This window comes from Carcharhinus amblyrhynchos, chromosome 1 (genome assembly GCF_965287045.1).
Source record: "Carcharhinus amblyrhynchos chromosome 1, sCarAmb.v2.hapA, whole genome shotgun sequence".
NCBI lineage: Eukaryota > Metazoa > Chordata > Chondrichthyes > Carcharhiniformes > Carcharhinidae > Carcharhinus > Carcharhinus amblyrhynchos.
In genome coordinates this window covers 32,415,770-32,441,367 of record NC_137324.1, presented here as the reverse complement: position 1 = coordinate 32,441,367, position 25,598 = coordinate 32,415,770, and the positions used below count along the sequence as shown (strand labels likewise).

Genomic DNA, 25,598 nt, shown 5'->3' with positions numbered 1-25,598 from the left:
ACTTTCCAACATTATATTCCATCTACCATCCTCACAATTTCCATCTGGTTTTGTGTGGTCAACAAACTTAGATATGTTACTTTGTCTTTTCATCCAAGTATATATATATTGCAAATGGCTGAGGCTGTGGTACTGATCCTTGCAGCACTTGCACTAGGAGCAGACTCAATGGACTGAATGGCCCATTTCAGCTCCTATGTCTAAAGGTCTTATGGTCTAGTCACAGCCTGCCAACTTGAAAATGTTTCATTGATGCTTACTCTTTGCTTATTGTCCATTAACCAATCCTCTATCCATGCTAATGTATTGTCCCCAACTCCACCGGCCCTTGTCTCGCCTGTTAATCTTCTGTGTGGCACTTTGTCAAGCGTCTTTTAGAAATCTAGGTATACTGCATTTACTGGATTCCTGTTTATCTACCTGACTAGTTACATCCTCAAAAATCTCTAATAAATTTGTTAAAACATTATTTTCCTTTCAGAAAACCACATTAATTTTGTCTGCTCATGCCATGCTTTCCTAAGTACATGTTTAAAACTTCCTTCATAATAAAAAAGTGAATTGTGCACCTTCTCAGCCCACTGTCTTTCACTGCAACAAATGTGGTAGACTCTGCCATGCTCTCACCAGGCTCCTGAGTCACACCTGGGTGATGTTTAACCCTGGGTACTACGGTGCGAATCGTTGTCGACAAGACAGAAGGCTGTCCCAGTATTGGTCTCTGTAGTGCATTAGATCTAATGATCAGATCTAAACCATTTATCTCTATTTCTGCCATCTTATTCTGGGTGTTCTGTGCATTTGGATAAAGCATCTTTAATTTAATACCTTTTAATATAATTTCCTTTATGGGTTTTAATTGAATTTAAATTTCACCAGCCATGTCGAGTGATATTACCATTAGCCCACCCTCTCTCCAGGTCTGGCTACTACTTTCAAGCTCCGTGGCCAGCAGTTGGCACTTCAGCTTTGAGATTGGGTGATGAGCTCCTTCTCTGGCTTTAAGGAGAAAATCACAGGCGGTGTCTATTTCCACAGAGTGGAGGCCACTGACCCCCGTTTGAGCCTGTCAGCGGGATCTTAGAGCTCACAAGAAAATCCTGCCCATAGTGTCTGTTAATTATAGCATTCTTGAGTCTATAGTTTTTTTTTGTGTTTTTTGTGTGCCAAACAGCCCACATTTCTGCTTGGTTGGAAAATTTCAGTGAGTTTGGTCACACCAAATAAGTAATTAATTTCTCCCATTGCAGAACAATGTGACTGAAGAATACAAGTGGATAAATAGTAATGAAAACACTGACAGAGAAGATGTTATTGAGGCTTACAATGGTATATGTGAGACCAACAGGTAGGTTGGTGTTTGTTTGATCCATACACCTTTCTCCCTGTCTCCACTCTGTTGATTTCTCATTTAAATCTCCTCTCCACAAGTTATCTATTTTATCATGACAGGAACAAGCTGAAGCAATTTGCCTGGGGCCTGATGTCCCACGGGAACCTGACCAGTACAATACACTGGTGTACTACAGTACAGTACTACCCGTTTTGTACCTCAGTGTGAATAGAGATCTAGCTGATGGGATGATGTTAGTTCTTTTTACTGCTGTGAGAATTCTTAAGTGAATTGAAGTTCAGGAATTTCTAAACCATGGTGCAAGTCTTCTCATTAATATGTACAGTACTTGAAACACAAGCTTGCTCTAATCCAAATCAATGAATCTGCACCAAAAATCCAGACTGATTCTGTTTTTCCCCCGTATTCACTCTCAACAATGCCATGGCCAACTGCAGAACTCCAATTATCCTTATCACTGCCGCAGTGGAGATTAGATCACAACACAAAGAGAATGACGTTTTTGTGCCACACTTTATTTATTACTGAACCATTGAGAAAGGAAGAAGAGATTTCCAAACGGGGATTAGAAAGTTGCTGATTTCTTTTTAAGGGAGGGTGCTGGAAAATCCAGTATTGCTGCCATTCTAATAGCTAATCAGCTATTGGTCAACATTGCTGATTTCCTGATCTTGTTAAACTCACCTCAAATTTATGTTGTGTGTTATTCATTTGGTATTGCGGAAAGTTTTAGTATGGGATTATGCACTCAATAGAGGTCTCACCTTTCAGGGCTTGACTGATGTATTGATTGATTGTGGAGTAAACCTTGCCTTGCTCAAACCCCTGCTTCAATTGAAGTGATATTTCTCACTGTTATCACTTGATGTAAAGTGGAGAAATGTTCCATTTACAAACGTACAAGAAAGCCATTCAGCCTCTTGAGCCTGCTTAGACATTTAATAAGATCATAGCTGATCTGGTAATATCCTTAAATCTGCATCTTGCCATCCCTGTCACCCTCTTGCTTACCAAGAATCTATCTATCTCGACATTAAAAATATCCAAAGACTCTGCTTCCACTGTCTTTTCAGGAAGAGAGTTCCAAAGGCTCATGACTCTCGGGGGGGGAAAAGAATTGCCTCATCTCCCTTTTTAAATGGACAGCATTTTATTTTTAAACAGCGACTTCTAGTTCTAGATTCTCCCACAAGAGGAACTATCCTCTCTCCACTGTCAAGACCCCTCAGGATCTTGTATGTTTCAATTATGTTGCTTCTTGCTCTTCTAAACTTCAGCAGAAAGAAGCCTAGCCTGTCCAATCTTTCCTCATAAGACAGCCAGTCCATTCCAGATTTTTGTCTGATAAAACACTTCTGAATTGCTTTCAATGCATTTACATCCTTCCTTAAAAAGATGACCAATACTGTATTCCAGATGTGTTCTGACTAATGCTCGGTATAACTGAAGCATAACCTGCCTACTTCTGTATTCAATTTCCCTCACAATAAATGACAACATTCTATTCCTGGCATTTATTATTTCTCATCTTATTAATTATACATGTAAGCACTCTTGTGCCTTTGCCAGTACGAGTTGCCTATGGCTGTAAGACATGCTAACCGAATCTTCACCATGCTTTTACATCCCTTTGTGTGCTGTGGGTTTAAGTGAGACTTGCCAAGTATACTAATGTAAACTTAAACTGCTTGGGTTTGTAGTTAGAATTTATGTATATAATCTTGAGAAAAATGTTCCCTGGGATGCTGTTAAGGTTGTTTCTCAGTTACTAATGTTACTGTTGGTGTTGCAGGAATCAAAGCAAAATCAAAGACATAGGCTGCAGTTTTCCTGAATTGGGGCTAGGTGCCCACACTAGTGAGGAAACGGGAGTGTTTCCCACTGACATTAGCAGCATCTCTCAGGTGGGATTCGCCCATCTGAAAGATGCTAATAAGTCCATTGCGAGCAAACTGCCAGCTAGTCCTGATGTTCCGAGGCAGGACCCCATTTGTAAAGGGTGCCCTGATCTCCACACGCAGACACAGGCCCTCTTCCCTCTCAAAAAATGAAATTGTGCCCTCACTGATCAGGGGAGCACCACCAAGCTCCGCCCACAAATAACGAGTTATACCCCCTCCATCCGCCCTCCACACCACACAGGCATGAGGGCAATGTGACCCAAGGCCCTCCTTTTAAATCCCCCTCCCCACTCAGAATCCCCATTCAGTCAAACCGCACCCACCCCCCCACCCCCCAGAACCGCTTCCTCCTCAGCCCACCTTCAAGCCATGTGCCTTGTCAGTGCCCAGGTGCACTGTCTTCTGATGACCTTGGGTCCCAAGGGGCTCAAGCATATTGAGGCCCTAGTCAAGAGAAAGGAGGTGGTGTATGACATGCATAGGCAGCTGGGATCAAATGAATTTCTTGAAGTGTGTAGAGGTTGGCGGAGTAGAGTTAAGAAAGAAATCAGGAGGGCAGAAAGGGGACACAAGATTGCTTTGGCAGATAAGGCAAAGGAGAATCCAAAGAGCTTCTACAAATACATAAAGGGCAAAAGAGTAAGTAGGGAGAGAATAGGGCCTCTTAAGGATCAACAAAGCCATATAAGTGCATAGCCAGGAAAGATGAGGGAGATCCTATATGAATATTTCTCATCAGTATTCACTGTTGAGAAAGGCATGGATGTTAGGGAACTTGGGGAAATAAATAGTGATGTCTTGAGGAGTGCACGTATAACAGAGAAGGAGGTGCTGGAAGTCTTAAAGCACATCAAGGTAGATAAATCCCCAGGACCTGATGAAGTATATCCCAAGACATTGTGGGAGGCTAGAGAGGAAATTGCGGGAACCCTGGTAGAGATATTTGAATCATCGACAACCATAGGTACGATACTCGAAGATTGGAGGGTGGAAATTATTGTGCCTTTGTTTAAGAAGGGCTGCAGGGAAAAGCCTGGGAACTACAGGCCACTGAATCTAACCTCTCTAGTGGCTAAGTTGTTAGAAGGTATTCTGAGAGACTGGATCAATAGGCGTTTAGAGAAGCAAGGACTGATTAGGGACAGTCAGCATGGCTTTATGAGTGGAAAATCATGTCTCACAAATTTGATTGAGTTTTTTGAAGGGGTAACCAGGAAGGTAGATGAAGGTCAGTACAATCAATGATGTCTACATGGACTTCAGCAAGGCCTTTGACAAGGTACCTCACAGTAGGTTGTTGCATCAGGTTAAATCTCATGGGATCCAGGGTCAAGCCAATTGAATACAAAATTGGTTTGATGACAGAAGCCAGGTTTTGTAAAAGGTTGTTTTTCAAACTGGAGGCCTGTGACCAGCCTTGTGCTTCAGGGATCAGTGCTGGTCCGCTGTTATTTGTCATTTAGTTGAATGATTTGGATGAAGATTTAGGGGGTATGATTAGTCATTTTGCAGATGACACCAAGGCTGGTGGCATAGTGGACAGTAAAGAAGGTTATCTTGGATTGCAGCAGGATCTTGATCAATTGGGCCAGATGGAATTTAATTTAGACAAATGCTAGGTGATGCATTTCAGTAGATTGAACCAAGTCAGGACTTACTGGTAAGGCGTTGGGAAGAGTTATAGAACAAAGAGATCTAGGGGTAAAGGTTCACAACTCCTTGCAAGTGGAGTCACAGGTGTACAGAGTGGAGAAGAAGGCGTTCGGCATGGTTGGTTCCATTGGTCTGAACAATGAATACAGAAGTCTTGTTGAAGTTGCACAAGACATTGGTAAGGCCACACTTGGATACAATGGTCATGCTATTATAGAAAGGATATTATTAAACTAGAAAGAGTGCGAAAAAGAATTGCTGGAATGCTACTAAGATTTAACAGTTTGAGTTATAAGGAGAGGCTGGATAGACTGGGACTTTTTTCTCTGGAGCGTAGGAGGCTTACGGGTGTCTTAGAGAGGTCTATAAAATAATGAGGGACATAGATAAGGTAGATAGTCAACATTGCCCAAGTGCCAGACTGGGACTGCCTCTGGGTTCCTCTGGCAAGGCCAAGTCGACTGCTCCACGTTCATGAGGAGCATGCCTGTTCCTTGCTGGCAAGAAACTTTCCCGGCGAGGTCATAAAGCAGGGCAAGCCCAGACGACTGAGCGCCGAGCTCGCCTAAAAACATGTAAATGTCTCTTTAAATCATTTTCATTACATTAACCTGCCTTTCGCCTACTTTCAGTGAGAGGCTGACGGTGCCAGAAATCCGGCACTTATAAAATGGTGCCAGTCATGAAAACCGGCACCAATTGCCCTAATTGCTTTATGCACCACTTTACGACTGCATCACGCCCGAAAATAGGCGCAACGCGATGGTAAAATTGCATCCGTGGTGTTCTGTCTTACAGATGCAGAATACAGAGTTTAGTATGTATAATCTTACAAATACTGGCAAACAAGTTTCCTTTAATTAGTGCCACAGGCAGCAAACTGTACTGCAGGCCATGCACAATTAAACCACCTGTACACTCTGTGGAGAAATTTGAGGGAATTTTGTTGGCAAGTGCTGTTTAGCAGAAAGGAAATGGGGGGAAGACATCTTCATAGCTGAAGGCCTGACCCTAGATCATCTTGAAAACAAATCAAATCAATGTACTTCATCCTTTAGAGAGAAAGGAAAAAATCGAGATTGTCATTACTTATTCTTGTTTTCTATTTAATTCTTACTTTCTATGTTATTACTGAACTTGTTCTTTCTGAATGACTCTTTTGCTTCTTTCCTCTTTTGTTCCTGCTTCCTTTCTTCTGTCCTTCATTTCCAGCCAGGCTGAGGACTGGCGATACCTCAATGAAGATGGCGAGCTAGGCCTGGCTTATCAAGGCCTAAAGGAAGTTGCCAGGTCAAATCTTTGTTTGCTCTTTGTTTTAACTATCTGCAAGATGGAAGGGTGTTAGGAAGAGCTTGATATCAGCCTAGTACTATGGGAAGAAATGGTTATTATTATATTTTTGAAAACATTTGGGTTGTCTAGAAAACATTGCACCTCACTTTTGTTATTCAGCCTGGCCACTAACTAAACAAAAGAGATGATGTTCACGCAGTTATTTACTGTGCAGCATTTCAGGGTGTTCCTAATCTTATAGGCATTTGCTAGTGTGGAACTGAAAAAACTGACCTGAAGTGAATAACAGGTGTACTTGGCTGTCCCATAAACCTTGGAGGATAGGTTGCAATGTGGTAATATTGAGAAGAGCTGGATTAGTTTTAGTTGCAGTGCCTGTCACAGTAGGATAACCTGTTGATGTAAATTGTCTATGGTCATGTGTGAAGACTGGCCACTTGGGCAAAGTACTATAATGTGAACAACATCTGTAGAACTTTAACTAAAGGGCTTAATGGCTTTTTAGTAAAAAATAATGGCGGAAAGCACGAACTATGGAAATGTTTGTAAAATTTGAATGCCTAGGATTCTAGATTTAGGGAACAGGAGGAGCTTTTTGGTGTATCAAGAGCACACACGTTCTCTACAACAGCAACCCAGCTAATCCTAATGCCCCACCTTTTCTGCATAGCCCTACAAATTAGTTTCCTTGAAGTACTTTTCTGTTTCCCTTTTGAAAACCCCACAATTGAATCTATCTCCGCCAAACTGGCAGTGCATTCCAGATGTACTTGCTGTGAGCAAAAGGAAAAGATTTTCCACATGTTCCTTTGGTTCATTTGTTAATTGTCATGTTCTCTGGTTGTCTACTGCTCTGCCAATGGAAACAAATTTGCCCTATTCACTTTGTCCAGGCCCCTCATGTTTTTGATCACTGCTGTCAAATCTCCTCTCAACCTTCTCCGTTCTAAGGATGTCTATTTTTTAAAAAACCTTGTGCATCACCGGTTGTCGAACTAGGTTAATAAGATTGCTGTCAATACTTGGCTGATTTCAACCAAGATATCAGTAGGAGTTCTATAGTGCCTATACTTAAGAGGAAGAACATTGTTAATGGTTTCCACTTCTGATGACTGTTTTAAGGTGCAGAAACACACAAATCGTTCATCAACTGCTCTGTTGAAAAATGTTTTATCTGCTCAGCTTGTCTGCTCTTTGAATAGGTAGGGAGATGGTGGTGTAGTAGTAATGGCTCTGAGCTAGTAATCTGGAGGCCTAGACCAATAATGCTCTGGGATAGGAGTTCAAATCCCACCATGGCAGCTAGTGGAATTTAAATTCCAGTAATAACATCTGAAATATAGAATTAGTAATGGTGACCATGAATTTATCCACTGATTGTCCTAAAAACTCGTCTGGTTCACTAACGTGCTTTGGGGAAGGAAATCTAACATCCTTGCCTTGTCTGGCCTACATGTGACTCCAGATTTTCAGCAATATGGCTGACTCTTAACTGCCCTCTGAAATGGCCTAGCAAACCTCTCACTTCAAAGACAGTTAGGGATGGGCAACAAATACTAGTCTCATCCCATGAAAGAATAAACAAAAACTAATCAATCACAGCAGATGGTTCAACTTTTCTTCCACTGTAACCAAGCTATGATTATTTTTTATTCATTCACGGAGTGGCATTTCAGACGACATTTTAAAAATGATCTCAGAGTGGCAAGGCTGGCCAGTGGGTTGCTCAGTATGCATAAATTAGCATCTTTCAGGTGGGTGAAACCCACCTGACAGATGCTCCCAGCGCCAGTGGGAAACACTCCTGTTTTTATGTCAGTGTGGGCACTTAATCCCAATTCTGGAGAATCACGGTCACTACCGACAATTGTTTCATGGACATCTTTAGACTTCTAATTCCAGATTTTTACTGAATTCAAATTTTCCCATCTGCCATAGTGGGATTCGTGCCCAGGTCCCCGCCCTTACCCTGGATCTCTGGATTAGTTATAATACAGTAAATTATTAGTGTATTTCTAGGAGTGAAGTAAGAACTAGTGTTCCCTGGGTGAAGTAACCAAAACTCTCAAAAATGAATCAGAAACTGTTTCTTTTTTCGCTTTAAGAAAGAAACCCCTTAATCGATATTCTAATTTGATGCTATTGTGTCACAGGCTTCTGGAGGCACAGTTGCAAGCTCAAATCAGGCAACATGAGGAAGAGGTGGAAGGAATGCGGACTCAAATCGAGGTTCTGAAGGAGGAAATGGAAAAACAGCAGCAGGTCCTCACACAGACATTACAGATGTCTCCAGAAGCACGCATTGAATATAATGTACAACAAGAGATCACACGCCTCACCAATGAGAATCTGGTAAGAGGGTCAGCACTGATGCTTCCAGTGGCATTCAAACCTAAATTTAACATTTAAAAACGTTTGGCTCTGTTGTCCAGAAGACTGGTTAGCAATGCCAACAGCGCAAATTTGATTCCTGTATCGGCTGATGTTATTCATGAAGGCCCCACCTTCTCAACCTTGCCCCTTGTGGTGTGGTGATCCTCAGGTTAAATCACCACCAGTCAGTGCCTATGGGGACTTTACCTTTTACTACTATCTGGAGTAGTGTACATTTAGCTTTGTGTTAGTTTAAGCAAATGTTACTCAGCAGTTTTGTAGCTTGGGCCAAAGTCCCAGTGAATATCTTTCTGAATAAAAGGTGTGGCTATGGGTACCCGCATGGGCTCCAATTAAACCTGTCTTTTTGTGAGTTATGTGGTACACTCCTTGTTCCAGTCCAACCCAGACCCACTCCCACAATTCTTTTTCCGTTACATCGACGACTGCATCGGTAGCACATGCTCTCATGTTGAGCTGGAAAAACCTCCTTGATAGAATCCTCTTTGTCCTTCTCACCCCACTAGCCTCTGCATTCAAAGGACCATCCTCTGCCATTTTCACCAGCTCCAGCACAATGTTCCCACAGAACACAGTTTTCCCTCATACACACCGCCCCCACCCCCCGCAACCACAGGGACCGCTCTCCCTATGACACTCTGGTCCACTCCTCCATCATCCCCTTCCATTGGCACCCTCCCTTGCAATCACAAAGTTGCAATACCACCCCTTTTACCTCCCATCACCCTCATCATTCAGGGCCCCAAATACTCCTTACAGGTTAAGCAGCATTTTATTCCTTTCCTTCAGTTTGGTGCATTGTATTTGCTGCACTCACTGTCCCGTCTACATAGCGGAGCCTAAACTCAGACTGGGTGACTGCTCTGTATAACACCTTCACTCAGTCCGCAAGCATGACCACAACCTCCTGTTGCATGCTTTTTTAACTCAGCAGCTTACTCTCAGGTCCACACGTTCATTCTCAGCCTGCTGCAGTGGTCTAGTGAAGCCTGGCACAAGCTGGAGGAGCAGCAACTCATCTTCTGGTTGGGCACATTGTAGCCCTTGGGGCTGAATGTTGAGTTCGGCAGTTTTAGATTGTGATTCTCCTTCAAATTAAACCACCTCCTCTTTTTTAAAAAATATCCCATACACATATTGCCTAAATGCAAAATATTCCCCCACCCCCCGACTGTCACACCAGGCCATCTATCTTTTGATCTTAAAGTTCTACTTTTTGTTACAGTTTTTCCATTCTCCATCCTCTCAGTCCTGACGTACAGTCTATGACTTGAAATGTTGGGAACTAAAGCCGTGCATAGGGCCGGCTGACTCGAGCAGATGCTGTCCCGCTGGGCACCATGGCCTCCGTGCTTCACCGGCCGCTGGATTTCTGGTGCCATCAGCTCTGGGACTGAAGGCTCTAAGCCCGCTAGCATCTCCACCCCCCACCATGGATGTTTCACTCCAACAGAGCTCACAGTAGCTTCCCACTTGCAGGAGGCTGGACCCCGCTGGAGTAAAGGGGGGCCTAAAGGCCCCCAGGAGGATGGGAGTGAGGGGAGGTGCCCCTAGGCATTGCCATCTTGGCACGGTGGCATAGTGGTGAGCACCGCTGCCTCACAGCTTGAAGGATCCAGGTTCAATTCCCAGCTTGGGTCATTGTTTGTGTGGCGGGTACAATTTTGATTTCCTCCCACAGTCTAAAAGACATGTTGATTAGGTGCATTGGCCATGCTAAATTCTCCCTCATTGTACCCGAACAGGCATCAAAGCCTGGTGAATAGGGGAATTTCACTGTAGCGTCATAGAGGTCTACAGCATGGAAACCAGACCTTCACCCAACTTGTCCATGCCATCCTTTTATTTTTAGACCCGTAAGCTAGTCCCAATTGCTCGCATTTGGCCCATATCCCTCTATGGCCATCTTACCCATGTAACTGTCTAAACACTTTTTAAAAGACAAAATTGTACAACCTCTGGCAGCTTGTTCCAGACCAGTAACTTCATTGCAAAATAATGTAAGCCTTACTTGTGACACTAATAAATAAACTTTAAAACTTCTGATGTTCTGGCCCCGTGTGCTGAAGCACGAATCTTGTTATGGTTGGAGAATATTGCGAGTGGGACCAAACAGGATTTGTGCCAGGGAGAACCTCTTTTGGGATTTTCTTCCCCCTCCCCACCACCCTGGCCCATACCGGGTAATCTGCTTGATGCCCAGCAAGACGAGGTAACTCCAGCAGAAACATTAGTGTTTCTCTCTAACCTGCTATTATAAACATAGAAACTAGAAGCAGGAGTAGGCCATTCGGCCCTTTGAGCCTGCTCCGCCATCCATTTTCATCATGGCCGATCAGCAAATTATAGATTCTTTACCAGTTATGTTCCTGAGTAACATTCCCATGATCTATGGAACCATCATTTTGTGCTCTATTTTGGTTAACTCCATTTATAATTACCCATAACACATGCTGAAGCAGATCATATTTATCCATAATTTTGTGTTTTAGGACCTTAAAGAGCTGGTAGAGAAACAGGAGAAGAATGAGAAGAAACTGAAGAAGCAACTCAAGATCCACATGAAGAAAGTTCAAGAGCTTGAAGGTATAACTGAGTTTTAAACATTGTCAGATCTGGATGATTTCTGTGGGGTTCCATTCTGTTATGCTGGGCAGGATTGAAAGCTCCCCTGCCAATTCCTGCCACAATGTTACCAGTGGCAGGGTAGTGTTGGATGGCTTGCCCCTTAGTGGGGTAATCAAGGCTCTTTGGTGGGCAATTATTACCCATCTAAGAGCCTCATCCTGCCACTGCTGGAATTAAAGCATTCTTCACAGACTTTCTTCACAGACTTATTAGCCATGGTGGGGGTCAGGGAGCAAGGACCACGCTGTCCCATGTAGTTCAGTTCATAGTTATCAGCTGAGCCATTTGAGAAAATCTTTAGGTTCCACTGTAGACTCCAAATAGAGCATTGTGTTACTGCTTCTCAATCATTATTAGAAACTATTAGAAGCAAAGAACGTCTATATAAAATAGTGTATTGTGATGATATTGTGCCTTTAAAAAAATGTATATTGTTTTTCTTGTAAGGGGTATGTTTAAAATTCAGCTCTGTTTTACATGCTGCCGATTTGGCTGTGCATCAGGCAACTCACTTGCTGAGAATACAGGCTAGTGATTGATTTTTAGTGAGGGATATGCCCGTTTTAACCTGAGTTAATGCATTTTTGTTTATTTGGGTTTCAGAGTAGGGTTTTGATTGACAGAGACAGCCATGTACTTTAAGGGGAGGAACTAAGCTGACAGGGAGAAGCGAGCAATTCCTGCTGGGTTCCAAAAAAAGCTAGCGGTCTCTCTCGCTCTCTCTCTCTCTCTCTCTCTGGAGTCTACTGTTTGGGACCTGCAAGGAGAAATAGGTCTCTCTCTCTGACTTCAGAGGTGTTCTGAAGGCTTAATGACTGGCAGCCCAAGTGCAAACATGTAAGCCTGCATGTTGCTAACTGATTTTGAAGAGGAGTTTAAGTCTATAAGAAGAAGATTGCTTGAATTGGAACTAAGAGATAGGTTAGCAGTTAAGAAAGAATTGTATCTTGTCATGTTTAAGTACTCTAATTGATAATAATTAAGCTAATTCATAGGTTACAATTATACTGTATTGTTAAATAAAGTTTGTTTTGATAAAACATCACACCTGGAGGGAAACACCTTATCTCACACTAATGCCAAAATAGAAAATCTGTTGGAGTCTTGTCGAACTTTATAACTTTGGGGTTTCTGATCTGGTACCTTAACAATATGGAGTTGTACAAATGGACATGCCGGGCCATTATGTTCTGACGTGCACAAAGCTTTAATTGAGAAAAATGAAGTTATATTTTAGTTTGGGAAAAATGTCGAGTCTTGTACATTCTATTCCAAATTCATTTTCAGCCATAAGGCAATTATGATAATCAGGTGGGCACAACTTAAATTGCCCCTTTAGTTGGGGAGATCTACAGGCTCTCCTGAACTCTGTGGGAAAGACAGGCCTCAGATATTGAGTCCTAAAACATGAAGATTCCAGATTTCATTCCTGATTTTTTCCAAATTATCTTCCCTTAGTTGAAGCAACAGTGGAAACAACATCCTTCGAGTTCCTCACCATACAGGGAAAACTCAGGCAATTCATTAAGTTAGTCCTGCCAAAAAACAGGAAAATTAGGCAAGCGCAGTGTTGACCTCCCCATCCAGACTGGCCCAGGAAGAACTGCCAAGGAAAGGAGCTGCTAGCGATTCTTGGCAGGACTGAAAAATAAGGAGGAAGATGGGAAAAATGTGAGATGAAATATTAACTAGGAGATAAATCTAAAGTTGGAAAGATGATCACACTTATCATTGGTGATAAATAGGACTGATGTCACAAGTAAGAGAAATTTATTTTTATCCTTTAACTCAGTACTGGGTAGTTTCCCTGCTTTTTGAGTTACTGCATATTACAATTTTACATATGTTCTCACCCTTGCAGCAGAAAAAAAGTGACACAAAGCTAATTGCATCACTTTTTATCATGTTTGCACATTTAATGCTTATTTGCTAATTAATTTTAACTGCTGTTGAGTTCCTTCTATTAACTTCAATGTGGTTTTTATCAGCAAGAAACTCAGTGCAGAAGGAACCAAGGCCCGAACTAACCAGGCAGGTCACTGTGCAGCGGAAAGAGAAGGAATTCCAAGGAATGTTGGAATATCACAAGGAGGATGAATCCCTGCTCATTCGCAACCTCATCACAGGTACTCATCACTGGTATTTTAGACTGACTGCAGCTGTTCAAGAAGATAGCTCAGCACTACTTTCTTAAGGGCAATTAAGGTTCAACACTATATGTTCATGTTTCCAGTGATGCCCACTTCCCAGAGTTCATATTATATGGAGGTGGTAGGTGAATTTTTTCCCCATAAGGGTTTTTGAGTTCTTCTGACACAATGGCTAGTGTCTCTCCTTCTGGGTCAAAATCTCCAATTCAAGTTCCACTTCAGAATCTGATGACCATGGAAGGTGTGCCTATAACATGGCCAAATGGGTTGATCATCAGACTGAAAATCCTTCCAATGTGCCTGATGGCAGGCAGTGATAGCAGGAGAGTTCCCTGATCAGCCAAACTACAGAAAGCACTGGCAAATCTTTAGCAAACATAATCATAAATCAGTGCAGTGGAAGTCCATGGTCACCAATGCCTTCTTAATGTATTGGTACCTGAAGGAGGAGGAGGAAGATGAAAGGTTACCGTCCTGAAACATTTAATCGTTTTACTCCTTGGATGCCCGCTGGCCTGCTGAGTATTTTCAACATTTTTTGTTTTTTATTCCAATAAATACAGCCCCAGTTTATATAATCTCTGCCTGTAATTGACTCATTGGAATCAAGGTATCATTGTGTTAAATGTTTGCTTTTCTCTTTTATTTAATTGGTGATTTTCAGTGTAAACCCCTGTGTTAACTGACTCATCAAGAATGGCTTATTAGGCCATTTCAGAAGGCAGTTAAGAGTCAATCTCATTGCTGAGGATCTGTAGACATAGGACAGAGCAGACTAAGGATGTCCTTCCCTGAAAGAACGTTAGTGAACCAGATCGGTTTTTCATAACAATTGATGACAGTTGTCATGGTCACTATTATTGATGGCCAACATTCCATTCTTTTTTATTTATATTCATTTGTGGGATATGGGCATTGCTGGCTTGGCCAGCATTTATTGCCCATTCCTCGTTGCTTTTGGAGGGCAGTTGAGATGCTGTGGCTCTGGAGTCACATGTAGTCCAGACTGGGTAAGGATGCCAGATTTCCTTACCTAAAAAGCATTAGTGAATCAGATGGCTTTTCCCAACAATGGTTTCATGGTCATCAATAGATTCCTAATTCTAGATTTTTTTTTATTGAATTCAAATTCCACCATTTGCTACGACTCAAATCTGGGTTCCCAGAACATTAGTTAAGTTTCTCAATGAATAGTCTAGCAGTAATACTACTAGGCCATTGCCTCCCCTAAGATTCCAGATTTGTTAATTGAATTTAAATTCTGCCAGCTGCTGTGGTGGGATTTGAACCTATGCCTCCAGAACATTACAAAAACAGAAAATGCTGGAAAATCTCAGCAGATCTGACAGCGTCTGTGGAGAGAAAATAGAGTTAATATTTTGAGCCTGGATGACCCTTCATCAGAGCCAAGACCAAAAAAGAAAAAAAAAGCTTAGCTCTGACAAAGGGTTATCCTGACTTGAAACGTTGGCTCTATTCTCTCCCCACAGATGCTGTCAGACCTGCTGAGATTTTCCAGCATTTTCTGTTTTTGTTTCAGATTCAGCATCCACAGTATTTTGCTTTCCCCCAGAACATTTGCCTTGGGAGGGGGTTCTCTGGATAACCACAAACCATCATCTCCCCATTGGTGATTGAATTGTACTGTGCTTTTACCTTCCCATCCATTTCTAGACCTGAAGCCTCAAGCAGTCTCTGCCACAGTGCCAGGCCTGCCTGCATACATCCTCTTTATGTGCCTTAGACATGCAGATTACGTTAATGATGACCAGAAGGTCCACTCGCTCCTAACTAGTACCATCAACGGCATCAAGAAAGTATTAAAGGTAAGGGATTCAGTTCTTCAGTACAGCCAGTGAATGTTTCCAGACTGTGTTTCTATTAAGTCAGATACTGTTGATTTAGCCATTTCTTAGGACTTAGTACACTGTCACACATTTTCATTAAGTAATAGTTAAGTTTAACCCGTCATTAAGTTTAACCCGTCGTTAGCACTGCTGCCTCAGTGCCATGGGCCCGATTTGACTCCTGGCTTGGGTCACTGTCTGTATGGAGTCTGCAAGTTCTCCCTGTGTCTGCATGGGTTTCCTCCAAGTGCTCCGATTTCCTCCCATAACCTGAAAGATGTGTTGGTTATGTGCATTGACCCAAACAGACACTGGAGTATGGCGATGAGGGGAATTTCACAGTAACTTCATTGCAGTATTAATAAGCCTTGCCTGTGACACTAATAAATAAACTTTTACTTTTCTGAAGGCACTGACACATGTCCAATTACAGTCTCGTGAAGACTGGCCATTCACCCACATAGCTTTCCTTTCCTTTCATACATAAAGACACAACAATTGTCAGCAGGATCATAATAGCTGAGGGACATTACAGTTGAAGTTGTTTCCATTTACATAGAGATTATCTCCAGCAGGAATCATTGGATAGATATCAGGAGCAGGGTGCATTGTTTATTATTGTTTTCCTTCCTGGTAATTACAATGAGGTCAAGAGTACCTCCAGCTAATACAGTGCACGCTGGAAAGTATAATCTGTTCAAACCTTCCTGGTCTAACTTAGTTTTGCAGTTGCCCAGAGGAAACCCCAAGGATTTTATTAAAGTATTTACTATACTGGAAGTTATTTCTATATTTCAGCTGTTCTTTTGTTAATAGTAATTTTGTTACTTGTTTTTCAGAAACATAATGCTGACTTTGACATAACGTCATTCTGGTTGTCCAACAGTTGCCGCTTGCTACATTGTTTAAAGCAATACAGTGGAGATGAAGTAAGCCTTGTTTGTCATTTCTACTCAGCAATGGACCATGTTTTGCAAATTCTTTCTGAAAGTGAAATGGAATATTTTTCAGCAAAGCAGAAAGTCATTGTTGAAGAAAGTGAGACCTTTTCTGCCCACCAAGCACTCCCAGATCAGGAATAGCACAGACAACTGGGGCAAAGATTCCCTCTAATCACCCCAAATGATGTGTCTCGGCCCAGTCTCAGAATAACACTGCCCATGGCACAACATAATTGGGGATTTTTCACTTGCCATATCATCAACCTCTGAGTGAGATTACCAATTAGGGAGCATCATTAAAGGCAATTTTGTATTTTGGGGGCACAAGGAGTTGGAACATATAATTTCATAGACGCAGATTGATGAAACCACAGTATGGAATTATAAGCCCTGCTTGGAAAGCTTAGTGAGCTTATCTGATGAAAATTGCCACAGCTTCTGGAAAGATGCAAGACAGAGGGAAATGTGCCTCTTCCACATTACTGGTGATTTGCTAAAAAACCTTGTTTATTCGTCGAATAGAAATGATAGAGTCCATTCAGCCCATTGTGATAGAGCTATCCAATCAGTTTTTTAGATGCAATTTAGGTGCTTATAAATATGAAATATCTGGAATTTTTGCAGCATAATTCCACTGATTTTTTTATCATAATGTAGTTTTGTCATTTACAAAGCCAATCTCCAAAACAAATTGAGAATAGAAACTTCCAAAATATGAATGCAATTCCGAAAACCAGAAAGCTGGAAATACTCAGCAGGCCAGGAAGCATGTGCAGAGAGAGAGAGAGAGAAAAACAGAGTTAATGGTGGGATTTATTGCACAACCTGCAGCATGTTTCACAGTGGCAGGAAGTAGCCCACAACTGAATGGTGGTGGGCTCTTCTGGTCTCTGCACTCTTCGATGCGTTGAAACCCATGGCTAGAGTGCACCAAAAGGTCCTGCTGGTGTGAACAGCTGGAAAGTTCTGGCCAATGTTTCAGGTCTTTGATCTTTCATCAGTTTTTCCGTTTTATTTCAGTTTTCCAGCATCTGCAGTATCTTGCTTTTTAATTAGTCAATCCTGTGCTAGTATGCCACCAGTCATTTTTTACACTTGCTATTCCTATTATACTTCTTTAAGTTACAGTTATAGCATGGGAAAATTCACCAACAGAATTCAAAGCACTCCCCCATTCCCCGGACATGGGTTTGAAGGCGGGGGCATTTCATCGGCTGAGAGGTGAGGTGTTGGAATCCCTCCAATTTCCCACTTCTGCCTGAGTAAGTCTGATTAAAGCTTGTGGATGGCCCTCCTGCATGGATGCCAATAGAGATCCACTTAAGGTCCTCATCTTATGGGCGGCACAGTGGTTAGCACTTCTGCCTAACGCGCCAGGGACCTGGGTTCAATTCCAGTCTTGTGCAACTGTCTGTGTGGAGTTTGCACATTCCCTCCATGTCTGCGTGTGTTTCCTCCCCACGTGCTCTGGATTCCTCCCACGGTCGGCGCAGGCTTGTAGCGCCAAAGGGCCTGTTTCCCGCGTTGTGTTGTTCTTTGTTGTTTGTTGGTCCAAAGATGTGTAGGTTAGGTGCGTTGGCCATGCTAAATTGCCCCTTAGTGTCCCAAAATATGTAGGTTAGAGGGATTAGCCATGGTAAATGAGTGGGGTTACAGGATAAGGTGGAGGTTGGGCCTGGGTAAGATGTCTGTCGGAGAATTGATGCAGACATGATGGATCAAACATAGGGATTCTATGATCCCACCACTGCTGGTGAGAAAGTCGCCATATGGGATGCCTGAAAAGCAAATTCTTCCCTGAAATCCTCAGCCGACAACTCCAATCCTGTCCTCACTCACTTTGCTTGGGGTTCAGAGCCCTGACAAAGGATCATTCAGACTTGAAACATTGGCTATATTATTTCTCCACTGATGTTGTCAGACCTGCTGAGATTATTTAGCATCTCCTGTTTTTGTCGCTGGATTACTAATCCAGCAACCATATCATTGCCTTCCCTGATCATGTTTTAAAAGTTACTGTTAAATTTGCTACCACCTCCATTTGAGGTAATGCATTCCAGAGCATAACAAATCGCTGCTTAAGAACATTTTCCCATGTTGCCTCAAGTTCTTTTGGTATATCTCCTCAAATCTGTAGCTCCTGACCTCTTCACCACATTTAGATGTAATTTCACTGGAAACAGACTTTTTTATTATTTCAAAACCATTTATCATTTCTAAAACCTGCACCAAAGTTGCTCTTAACCTTCTCACTTCTAGGGAGAACAGCCCAGTTTCTAAGAAGATTTCAAATTGGAACAGAGGGAGGGCATTCAGCTCCTTGAGCTTGCTCTCAATTCAGTAACCTTCTAACTTAACTGTACTCTCCTGGTCTATCGCAACATCTCTTAGTTTTCTCAGTATCCAAGAATCTGTCAACACCAGTTAGGAGTATATTGGTGTCTGAGCATCCATAACTTTCTGCTGTAGAGAATTACAAAGATTCACAAATATTTGAGTGAAGAAATTTGTGTTAGCGTGGATAGAGGATTGGTTGTCAAATAGGAGGCAGAGAGTGGGGGTTAATGGGTGCTATTCGGATTGGCGGTTGGTGACTAGTGGAGTGCCCCAGGGGTCGGTGCTGGGGCCTCAGCTATTTACCATTTATATAGATGGTCTGGAGGAGGGAACTAAGTGTATGGTGTTGAAATTTGCTGATGACACCAAGATTGGTGGAACGGCAAATTGCGCGGAGGGTGTGGAGAGTCTGCAGAAGGATCTAGATAGGCTGGGCAAATGGGCCAGGAAATGGCAAATGGAATTTAATGTTGGCAAGTGCGAGGTGGTGCACTTTGGTAGGAATAATGGTAGGAAGGACTATTACTTACGGGGCGAAAAACTGCAGCAGGCGACAGTGCAGAGGGACCTCGGGGTCCTTGTGCATGAGTCGCAAAAACCCAGCCTGCAGGTGCAGCAGGTGGTCAGGAAGGCGAATGGGATGCTGGCCTTCATAGCGAGGGGGATTGAATATGAAAGTAGAGAGGTCTTGCTGCAGCTGTATAGGGCATTGGTGAGGCCGCAGCTGGAGTAGTGTGTGCAGTTTTGGTCGCCGTACTTACGCAAGGATATTTTGTCCTTGGAGGAAGTGCAGAGGAGGTTTACTAGGCTGATACCGGAGTTGAGGGGGTTGAGCTATGAGGAGAGGCTGAATAAACTAGGCTTGTACTCGTTAGAGTTTAGCAGAATGAGGGGAGATCTCATTGAGACGTATAAGATGATGAATGGGATGGATAGGATAGAGGTGGAGAGACTCTTCCCGCTCAGAAAGGACAGTAGGACTAGGGGGCACAGCCTCAAGATAAAGGGGGGGCGGTTTAGAACGGAGTTGAGGAGGAACTTCTTCACTCAAAGGGTGGTGAATCTCTGGAATTCTCTGCCCATTGAGGCGGTGGAGGCTACCTCGCTAAATATTTTTAAGACGCGGGTTGATGGGTTTTTGATAAGCGAGGTGATTAAGGGTTATGGGGAGAGGGCGGGAATGTGGAACTGAGACACGACAGATCAGCCATGATCTTATTGAATGGCGGGGCAGGCTCAAAGGGCTGGATGGCCTACTCCTGCTCCTATTTCTTATGTTCTTATTATGTTCTTATCTAGGCCTAAGTTCACTGAACCATGTGGACCATACCTGACAACCTAGAAGCAACTGATCTATTTCTCCCTGTTTCCTGTCTGTTCACCAATCCTTAATTCAAACAAATCAATTCAGTTCCCAATTCCATAAGCTCTCATCCGTGTAACAATCTTTTGTGTTAAAAAGCTTCTTAAGCTTATTATGTATACCTGCAGCCCCCCATCCTTGACATCATCATTGTAAATTTCTTCTGCCCCATCACTAAGACCTTGGAATTTTCCTAAAATGTGGTCCAAATTGAATGTAATACTCCATCTAAGGTCCAACTGGTGTTTCATAAAAGCTTAACATGACCTCTTTGCATTTTTACTCTTAAGGCCTCCATAATTGAAGCCTTTTTAATAGTTTGCTTGATTTCTTTTCTGCTGCTTTCAATGATTTATGCATTTCTATTCCCTGCTCTCTCTGTTCCTGAACACCCTTTAAAGTTGTACTGATTAACTTATGTTAGTCCCCCTCATTCCTCCTATCAAAACTGAATTATTGTACAGTTAGATGTCATCTGCAATTTGTTTTACCACTTCATCTGTCTGTCTATCTCCCTCTGAAGTCTGTTACTATTCCCGTCTTCTTTGACATCTTTCTGAACTTTGTATCATCTGCACAAGCTTTAAATTCTACCCTGTAATTCTACCAAGTTTGGATCATTAGTGCAGTGGTCCTAATAGTGACCCCTCAGGAACTGTGCTGTCTGCTCCACTCCAGTCTGTGCAGAAGAAAGTTCACCACTCTGTGCATACTGTGCCTTAGCCAATTTTGTCCCTTTGATCCTTGAAAGTTCCTATGTGCATCAATCACACAAGCCTCATTAGTCATCTTCATCACTGTGCCCAAGTGCTCAAATCAAGCTGGTTAAACTCGCTTTAATTAACCCATACTTAAAGTAGTGTTTTTCTGTGACACCGATGTGTAATGTTTTCCATTTGCATTTTGACATTTAGTTAGCAAATTAAAAACACCGAACAACAGCGTCCTTGCAGGAACCAATGAAATGGGGAAAGCCAGTTCTCCATTTTAAGATATGCTGAAGATGTGATACGCATGTTATTTCTTTCTTCCTAGTGCACTTAAGAAATATGTAAAGATGTGGATATCTCCTTTTTATTGGATGTTTGCTGATTTGTTCATTACTGGTTTGGTCACTTGTGAAAATAAACCAAATGCAAAGATAAAATCTTATTTCCTTATGTCCCTTCTCAATTCCCTCAGGATTTTATGAAACAAAATAACACACGGCAGAATGAACACAGCCTCAAGAACTTTGACCTCACGGAGTATCGTCAGGTTCTAAGTGACCTTTCTATTCAGATCTATCAGCAGATGATTAAGGTTGCAGAAGGCCTCCTTCAGTCCATGATAGGTAAGGCTCTTATTGATAAACACTTTTCTTAAAAAGAAATTCTCCTTTAAATGACCAGTGCCTTTGAGAGGAAAGTACAGCTTCTTTGCTACTGTAATGGCCGGCCCTCGTACTGAGTTTTATGCAGTGAATGTTGATGGGTTATTTGGAATGTTAAGCATTGCACACAGTGTCAAGATTGAGCTTGATATAAATCTCGCCCTTTATCCACACTTTCCGCCAAAGGGTATTAAATAGAAATCAAGTGTATTCTAGGTGATTTCTCTGCTCACCCCAACTCCACTTCCCTGCGTGGCATATTCATGCTGAAGCTATTCGTAGCATTCCGACTTACAACCCACATGAGATCAGCTAATTCCATGTTGACTTGGGGCTGGATTTTTGCAATTAGGAGCAGGAAACTGGAGTCTGTACTGTCTCTGGATTCCGAACCTACCTAGCGGAAATGGTCACTCACTGGATTTTTGAGGGCAACCACTATAGTTAAGAAAGCCCACCAACCCGTCTACTTTCTCAGTAGGCTAAGGAAATCTGGCATGTCAGCTACGACTCTCACCAACTTTTACAGATGCAGCATAGAAAGCATTCTTTCTGGTTGTATCATAGCTTGGGCAGAGCGTCTGCTCTGCCCAAGACTGCAAGGAACTACAAAAGGTCGTGAATGTAGCCCAATCCATTTCACAAACCAGCCTCCCATCCATCAACTTTGTCTACACTTCCTGCTGTCTTAGCAAAGCAGCCAACATAATTAAGGATCCCACACCTCCTGATCATTCTGTCTTCCATCTTCTTCCTTTGGGAAAAAGATACAAAAGTCTGACGTTACGTACAAACTGACTCGAGAACAGTTTCTTCCCTGCTGTTATCAGACTTTTGAATGAACTTTCCTTGCATTAAGTTGATCTTTCTCTACACCCTAGCTATGACTGTAACACTACATTCTACATTCTCTCATTTCCTTCTCTATGAATGGTATCTTTTGTCCGTATAGCACGAAAGAAACAATACTTTTCACTGTACGTTAACACGTGACAATAAATCAAATCACTCGAACTTACGTGGTGACAGGTTCTTGGTACAATTAAGAATGATAGCAGGATCTTGAAGCTGAAGGGCCAGCCGGAGGTCATTCCGTTTGAGGAGCAGCAGCCTGCCATGGCTAGTGAATAACTAAGAAGGCTAGTGAACAACACAAAGGGATGCTATCAGCTATGATAGGGCAACATCAGAAACCTTTGGGATCCTCAGTGGGTTCAAACAAAGTTGTGTTCTGGCACCGGCACTCCTTGGCATGTTACTGCTGTCATGTGCCTTCAAGCCATCTACAGTGTGTGTCCACTTATGTAACAGAATTGACAAAAAGCTGTTCACCTGGTTGGCCTGAGATCTAAAACAAAGGTATGCCAAGTCCTTATCAGAAAGTTGTTCTACGCTGACAATGGTGCACTAATATTCCACACTGAAGAACACCTGTGGCCAAAAAATGGACAGACTATCCCAAACCTGAAACAGTTTAATTTGACCATCAGCATCAGGAGGACAAATTTCTTGGTGTAAAAGCTCTGACAACATGACATTGGAAGTTGTTGATAGTTTCACATATCTATACTCCATAATCACCAGCAATCTGTTTTTTGAAGCTTAAATGAACATACTTACTCATTCACTAAAAAATTACATCTGTTGTGTCTAAAGCGCATTAGAATGCATGAAACAGCAACAACCTGACTGAAAAACAAGCTGAAAATCTGCAGAGCCTGTGTCCTTGGTGCGTTCCTCTAAAGTGGTGAGACTTAGACAACATACGTTACGCAGAAAAAAAGACTCAACAGTTCCTGTCTTCACTTTCTCAGATGTATCTGGGCAATTCTTGGCAGGAAAAGGTCATCACCTCTGAGGTCCTGGAATGTGTTCATTCCACCAGTAGTCACTCATTCAAAGAATTGATCACTGGTTCAGAATCTCTTGGGTGTATATACCTTTGCTAAAAGGATATGTACATGTGAGACATGAAGATGACAAACATTGAAACTAACAACTGGAAGACAGTTGATGGCTGTGATCTCTGCAAGGCTGTCTGTTTGGAAGGTTATTGGAAGAGGAGGGTACAAATAAAAGCTCGATTGGTTGAACAGGGGGTCCAGAGAAAAGACCAGTGAGACATGCACTTTTACAGATTGCTGTAGCAAATATGCCAGAGTAGGGCTCCAGAAGTGGCTGATCACTACACTGCAAGCCATCTTTTTAGAAGACATGAGACTGCCGGCAGAACTGAAAAGATCTTTTGTTACAATCCCAGCTGATGTTACTACTGGACGGGAAGTCACAGAATCAGACCAAGGCTCAAAAGTTGTAACTTGTACTTTAGAAAATGTGGATGAAAAGTCACAGGGCTGTCAATTAGCTGTTAGCAACAGAAAAAAGTATTTACTAAACATGAAAAGTTTGACTATAATACAAACATAGATTATTTAAAACTACCTTTGCTTCTTGACACCTTTAAATTAAATACAAGATGACTCATTTGTATTTCTCTGCGAATTGATTTAGGATATTTTGTCCAGTGCTATTTGTATCTTGTTTGATGGATGTCTTGAGCAGCTGTTTTAGTTTGTATTAATGCTGGCTGTTTTTTATTTAAGTTTCTGCAATGTTAGAAAATGAGAGCATTCAGGGTCTGTCCAGTGTGAAACCCATGGGCTACAGGAAACGTTCTTCCAGCCGGGTGGATGGAGACAGCAGCTACACGCTAGAGGCCATGCTACGTCAGCTTAACCAGCTGTACAACACCATGTGTGAGCACGGACTGGATCCTGAGATTATCCAGCAGGTCTTTCGGCAGCTTTTCTACATCATCAATGCTGTCACACTGAACAATCTGCTACTGAGGAAGGATGTGTGTTCATGGAGTACTGGGATGCAGCTCAGGTATGAATGCTGGAGAATGACTTTCTCTCACACTCCTAAGGTGTTCTTATATCTTGTGGAATTCACAGACAGCACCCACAATGCCCAAATTTCAAGATTCAATGAGTCAAATGTGATGCAAACATACAAATTAGAAGCAGAAATAGGCCACTCGGCCCCTCAAGCCTGCTTTACCATTCAATATTATCAAGTCTGATCTGATTGGGCGGCACGGTAGCACAGTGGTTAGCACTGCTGCTTCACAGTTCCAGGGTCCTGAGTTCGATTCCCGGCTTGGGTCACTGTCTGTGTGGAGTTAGCACATTCTCCTCGTGTCTGTGTGGGTTTCCTCCAGGTACTCCAGTTTCCTCCCACAGTCCAAAGATGTGCAGGTTAGGTTAGGTTGATTGGCCGTGCTAAGAAATTGCCCCTTAGTGTCCAGGGATGCGTAGGTTAGAGGGATTAGTGGGTATAGTATCTAGGGATAGGGGGGTAGGGCCTGGGTGGGATTCTGTTCGGTGCAGACTCAATGGGCTGAAGGGCCTCTTTCTGCACTGTAGGTTTTTATGGTTCTATGGATTGTAATCACCACTCTATATTTCTGTCTACCCCCAATAACTTTCCACCTCCTTGTTTATTAAGAATCCATCTAGCTTTGCCTTTAAAAGATTCAAAGACTCTGTTTCCTCTGCCTTTTGGAAAAGAGAGTTCCAAAGACCCATAACCCTCTGAGAGAAAACAATTCTCCATTTCTGTGTCTAAAATGAGCAATGCCTTGTTAATAAACCATGACCCCTAGTTCTATGTTCTCTCACAAGAACAAAGATAGAATAATCATAGAAGCCCTACAGTGCAGAAGGAGGCTATTTAGTACATCAAACCTGTACCAACAACAAATCAACCCAGGCTCTATCCTCGTTACCCCACGTACTAACCCTGCTAATTTCCATGACACTAAGGAGCAATTTAGCATGGCCAATCAGCCTAGTCCACACATCTTTGGAATGTGGTAGAAAACCAGAGCACCTGGAGGAAGCGCACGTAGACACAGGGAGAAGATGCAAACTCCTCCTTGGGGCGGCACGGTAGCACAGTGGTTAGCACTGCTGCTTCACAGCTCCAGGGTCCTAGGTTCGATTCTCGGCTTGGGTCACTGTCTGTGTGGAGTTTGCACATTCTCCTCGTGTCTGTGTGGGTTTCCTCCGGGTACTCCGGTTTTCTCCCACAGTCCAAAGATGTGCGGGTTAGGTTGATTGGCCATGCTAAGAAATTGCCCCTTAGTGTCCAGGGATTAGTGGGTATGATATGTAGGGATATGGGGGTAGGGCCTGGTTGGGATTGTGTTTGGTGCAGACTCGATGGGCCGAAGGGCCTCTTTCTGCACTGTAGGGTTCTATGATTCTATGATCCTCACAACAATCACCTAAGGTTGGAATGCAACCCAGGTCCCTGGCGCTATGAGGCAGTATGCTCACCACTGTGCCACAGTGCCACCTT

At 42.6% G+C, this 25,598-nt stretch overlaps 1 protein-coding gene across 1 annotated transcript in view; it reads left to right on the top strand.

Moving 5' to 3' along the window:
• myo5b (myosin VB) overlaps nucleotides 1–25,598 on the top strand; it is a 276,339-nt gene that overhangs the window by 240,204 nt on the left and 10,537 nt on the right. The window contains exons 29-36 of the mRNA XM_080207332.1: nucleotides 1,251–1,348; nucleotides 8,355–8,553; nucleotides 11,088–11,181; nucleotides 13,212–13,349; nucleotides 15,048–15,199; nucleotides 16,060–16,149; nucleotides 21,044–21,194; nucleotides 23,837–24,122. Coding sequence (XP_080063458.1) covers nucleotides 1,251–1,348; nucleotides 8,355–8,553; nucleotides 11,088–11,181; nucleotides 13,212–13,349; nucleotides 15,048–15,199; nucleotides 16,060–16,149; nucleotides 21,044–21,194; nucleotides 23,837–24,122 — 1,208 coding nt within the window. The remainder of the gene's footprint in view (nucleotides 1–1,250; nucleotides 1,349–8,354; nucleotides 8,554–11,087; nucleotides 11,182–13,211; nucleotides 13,350–15,047; nucleotides 15,200–16,059; nucleotides 16,150–21,043; nucleotides 21,195–23,836; nucleotides 24,123–25,598) is intronic.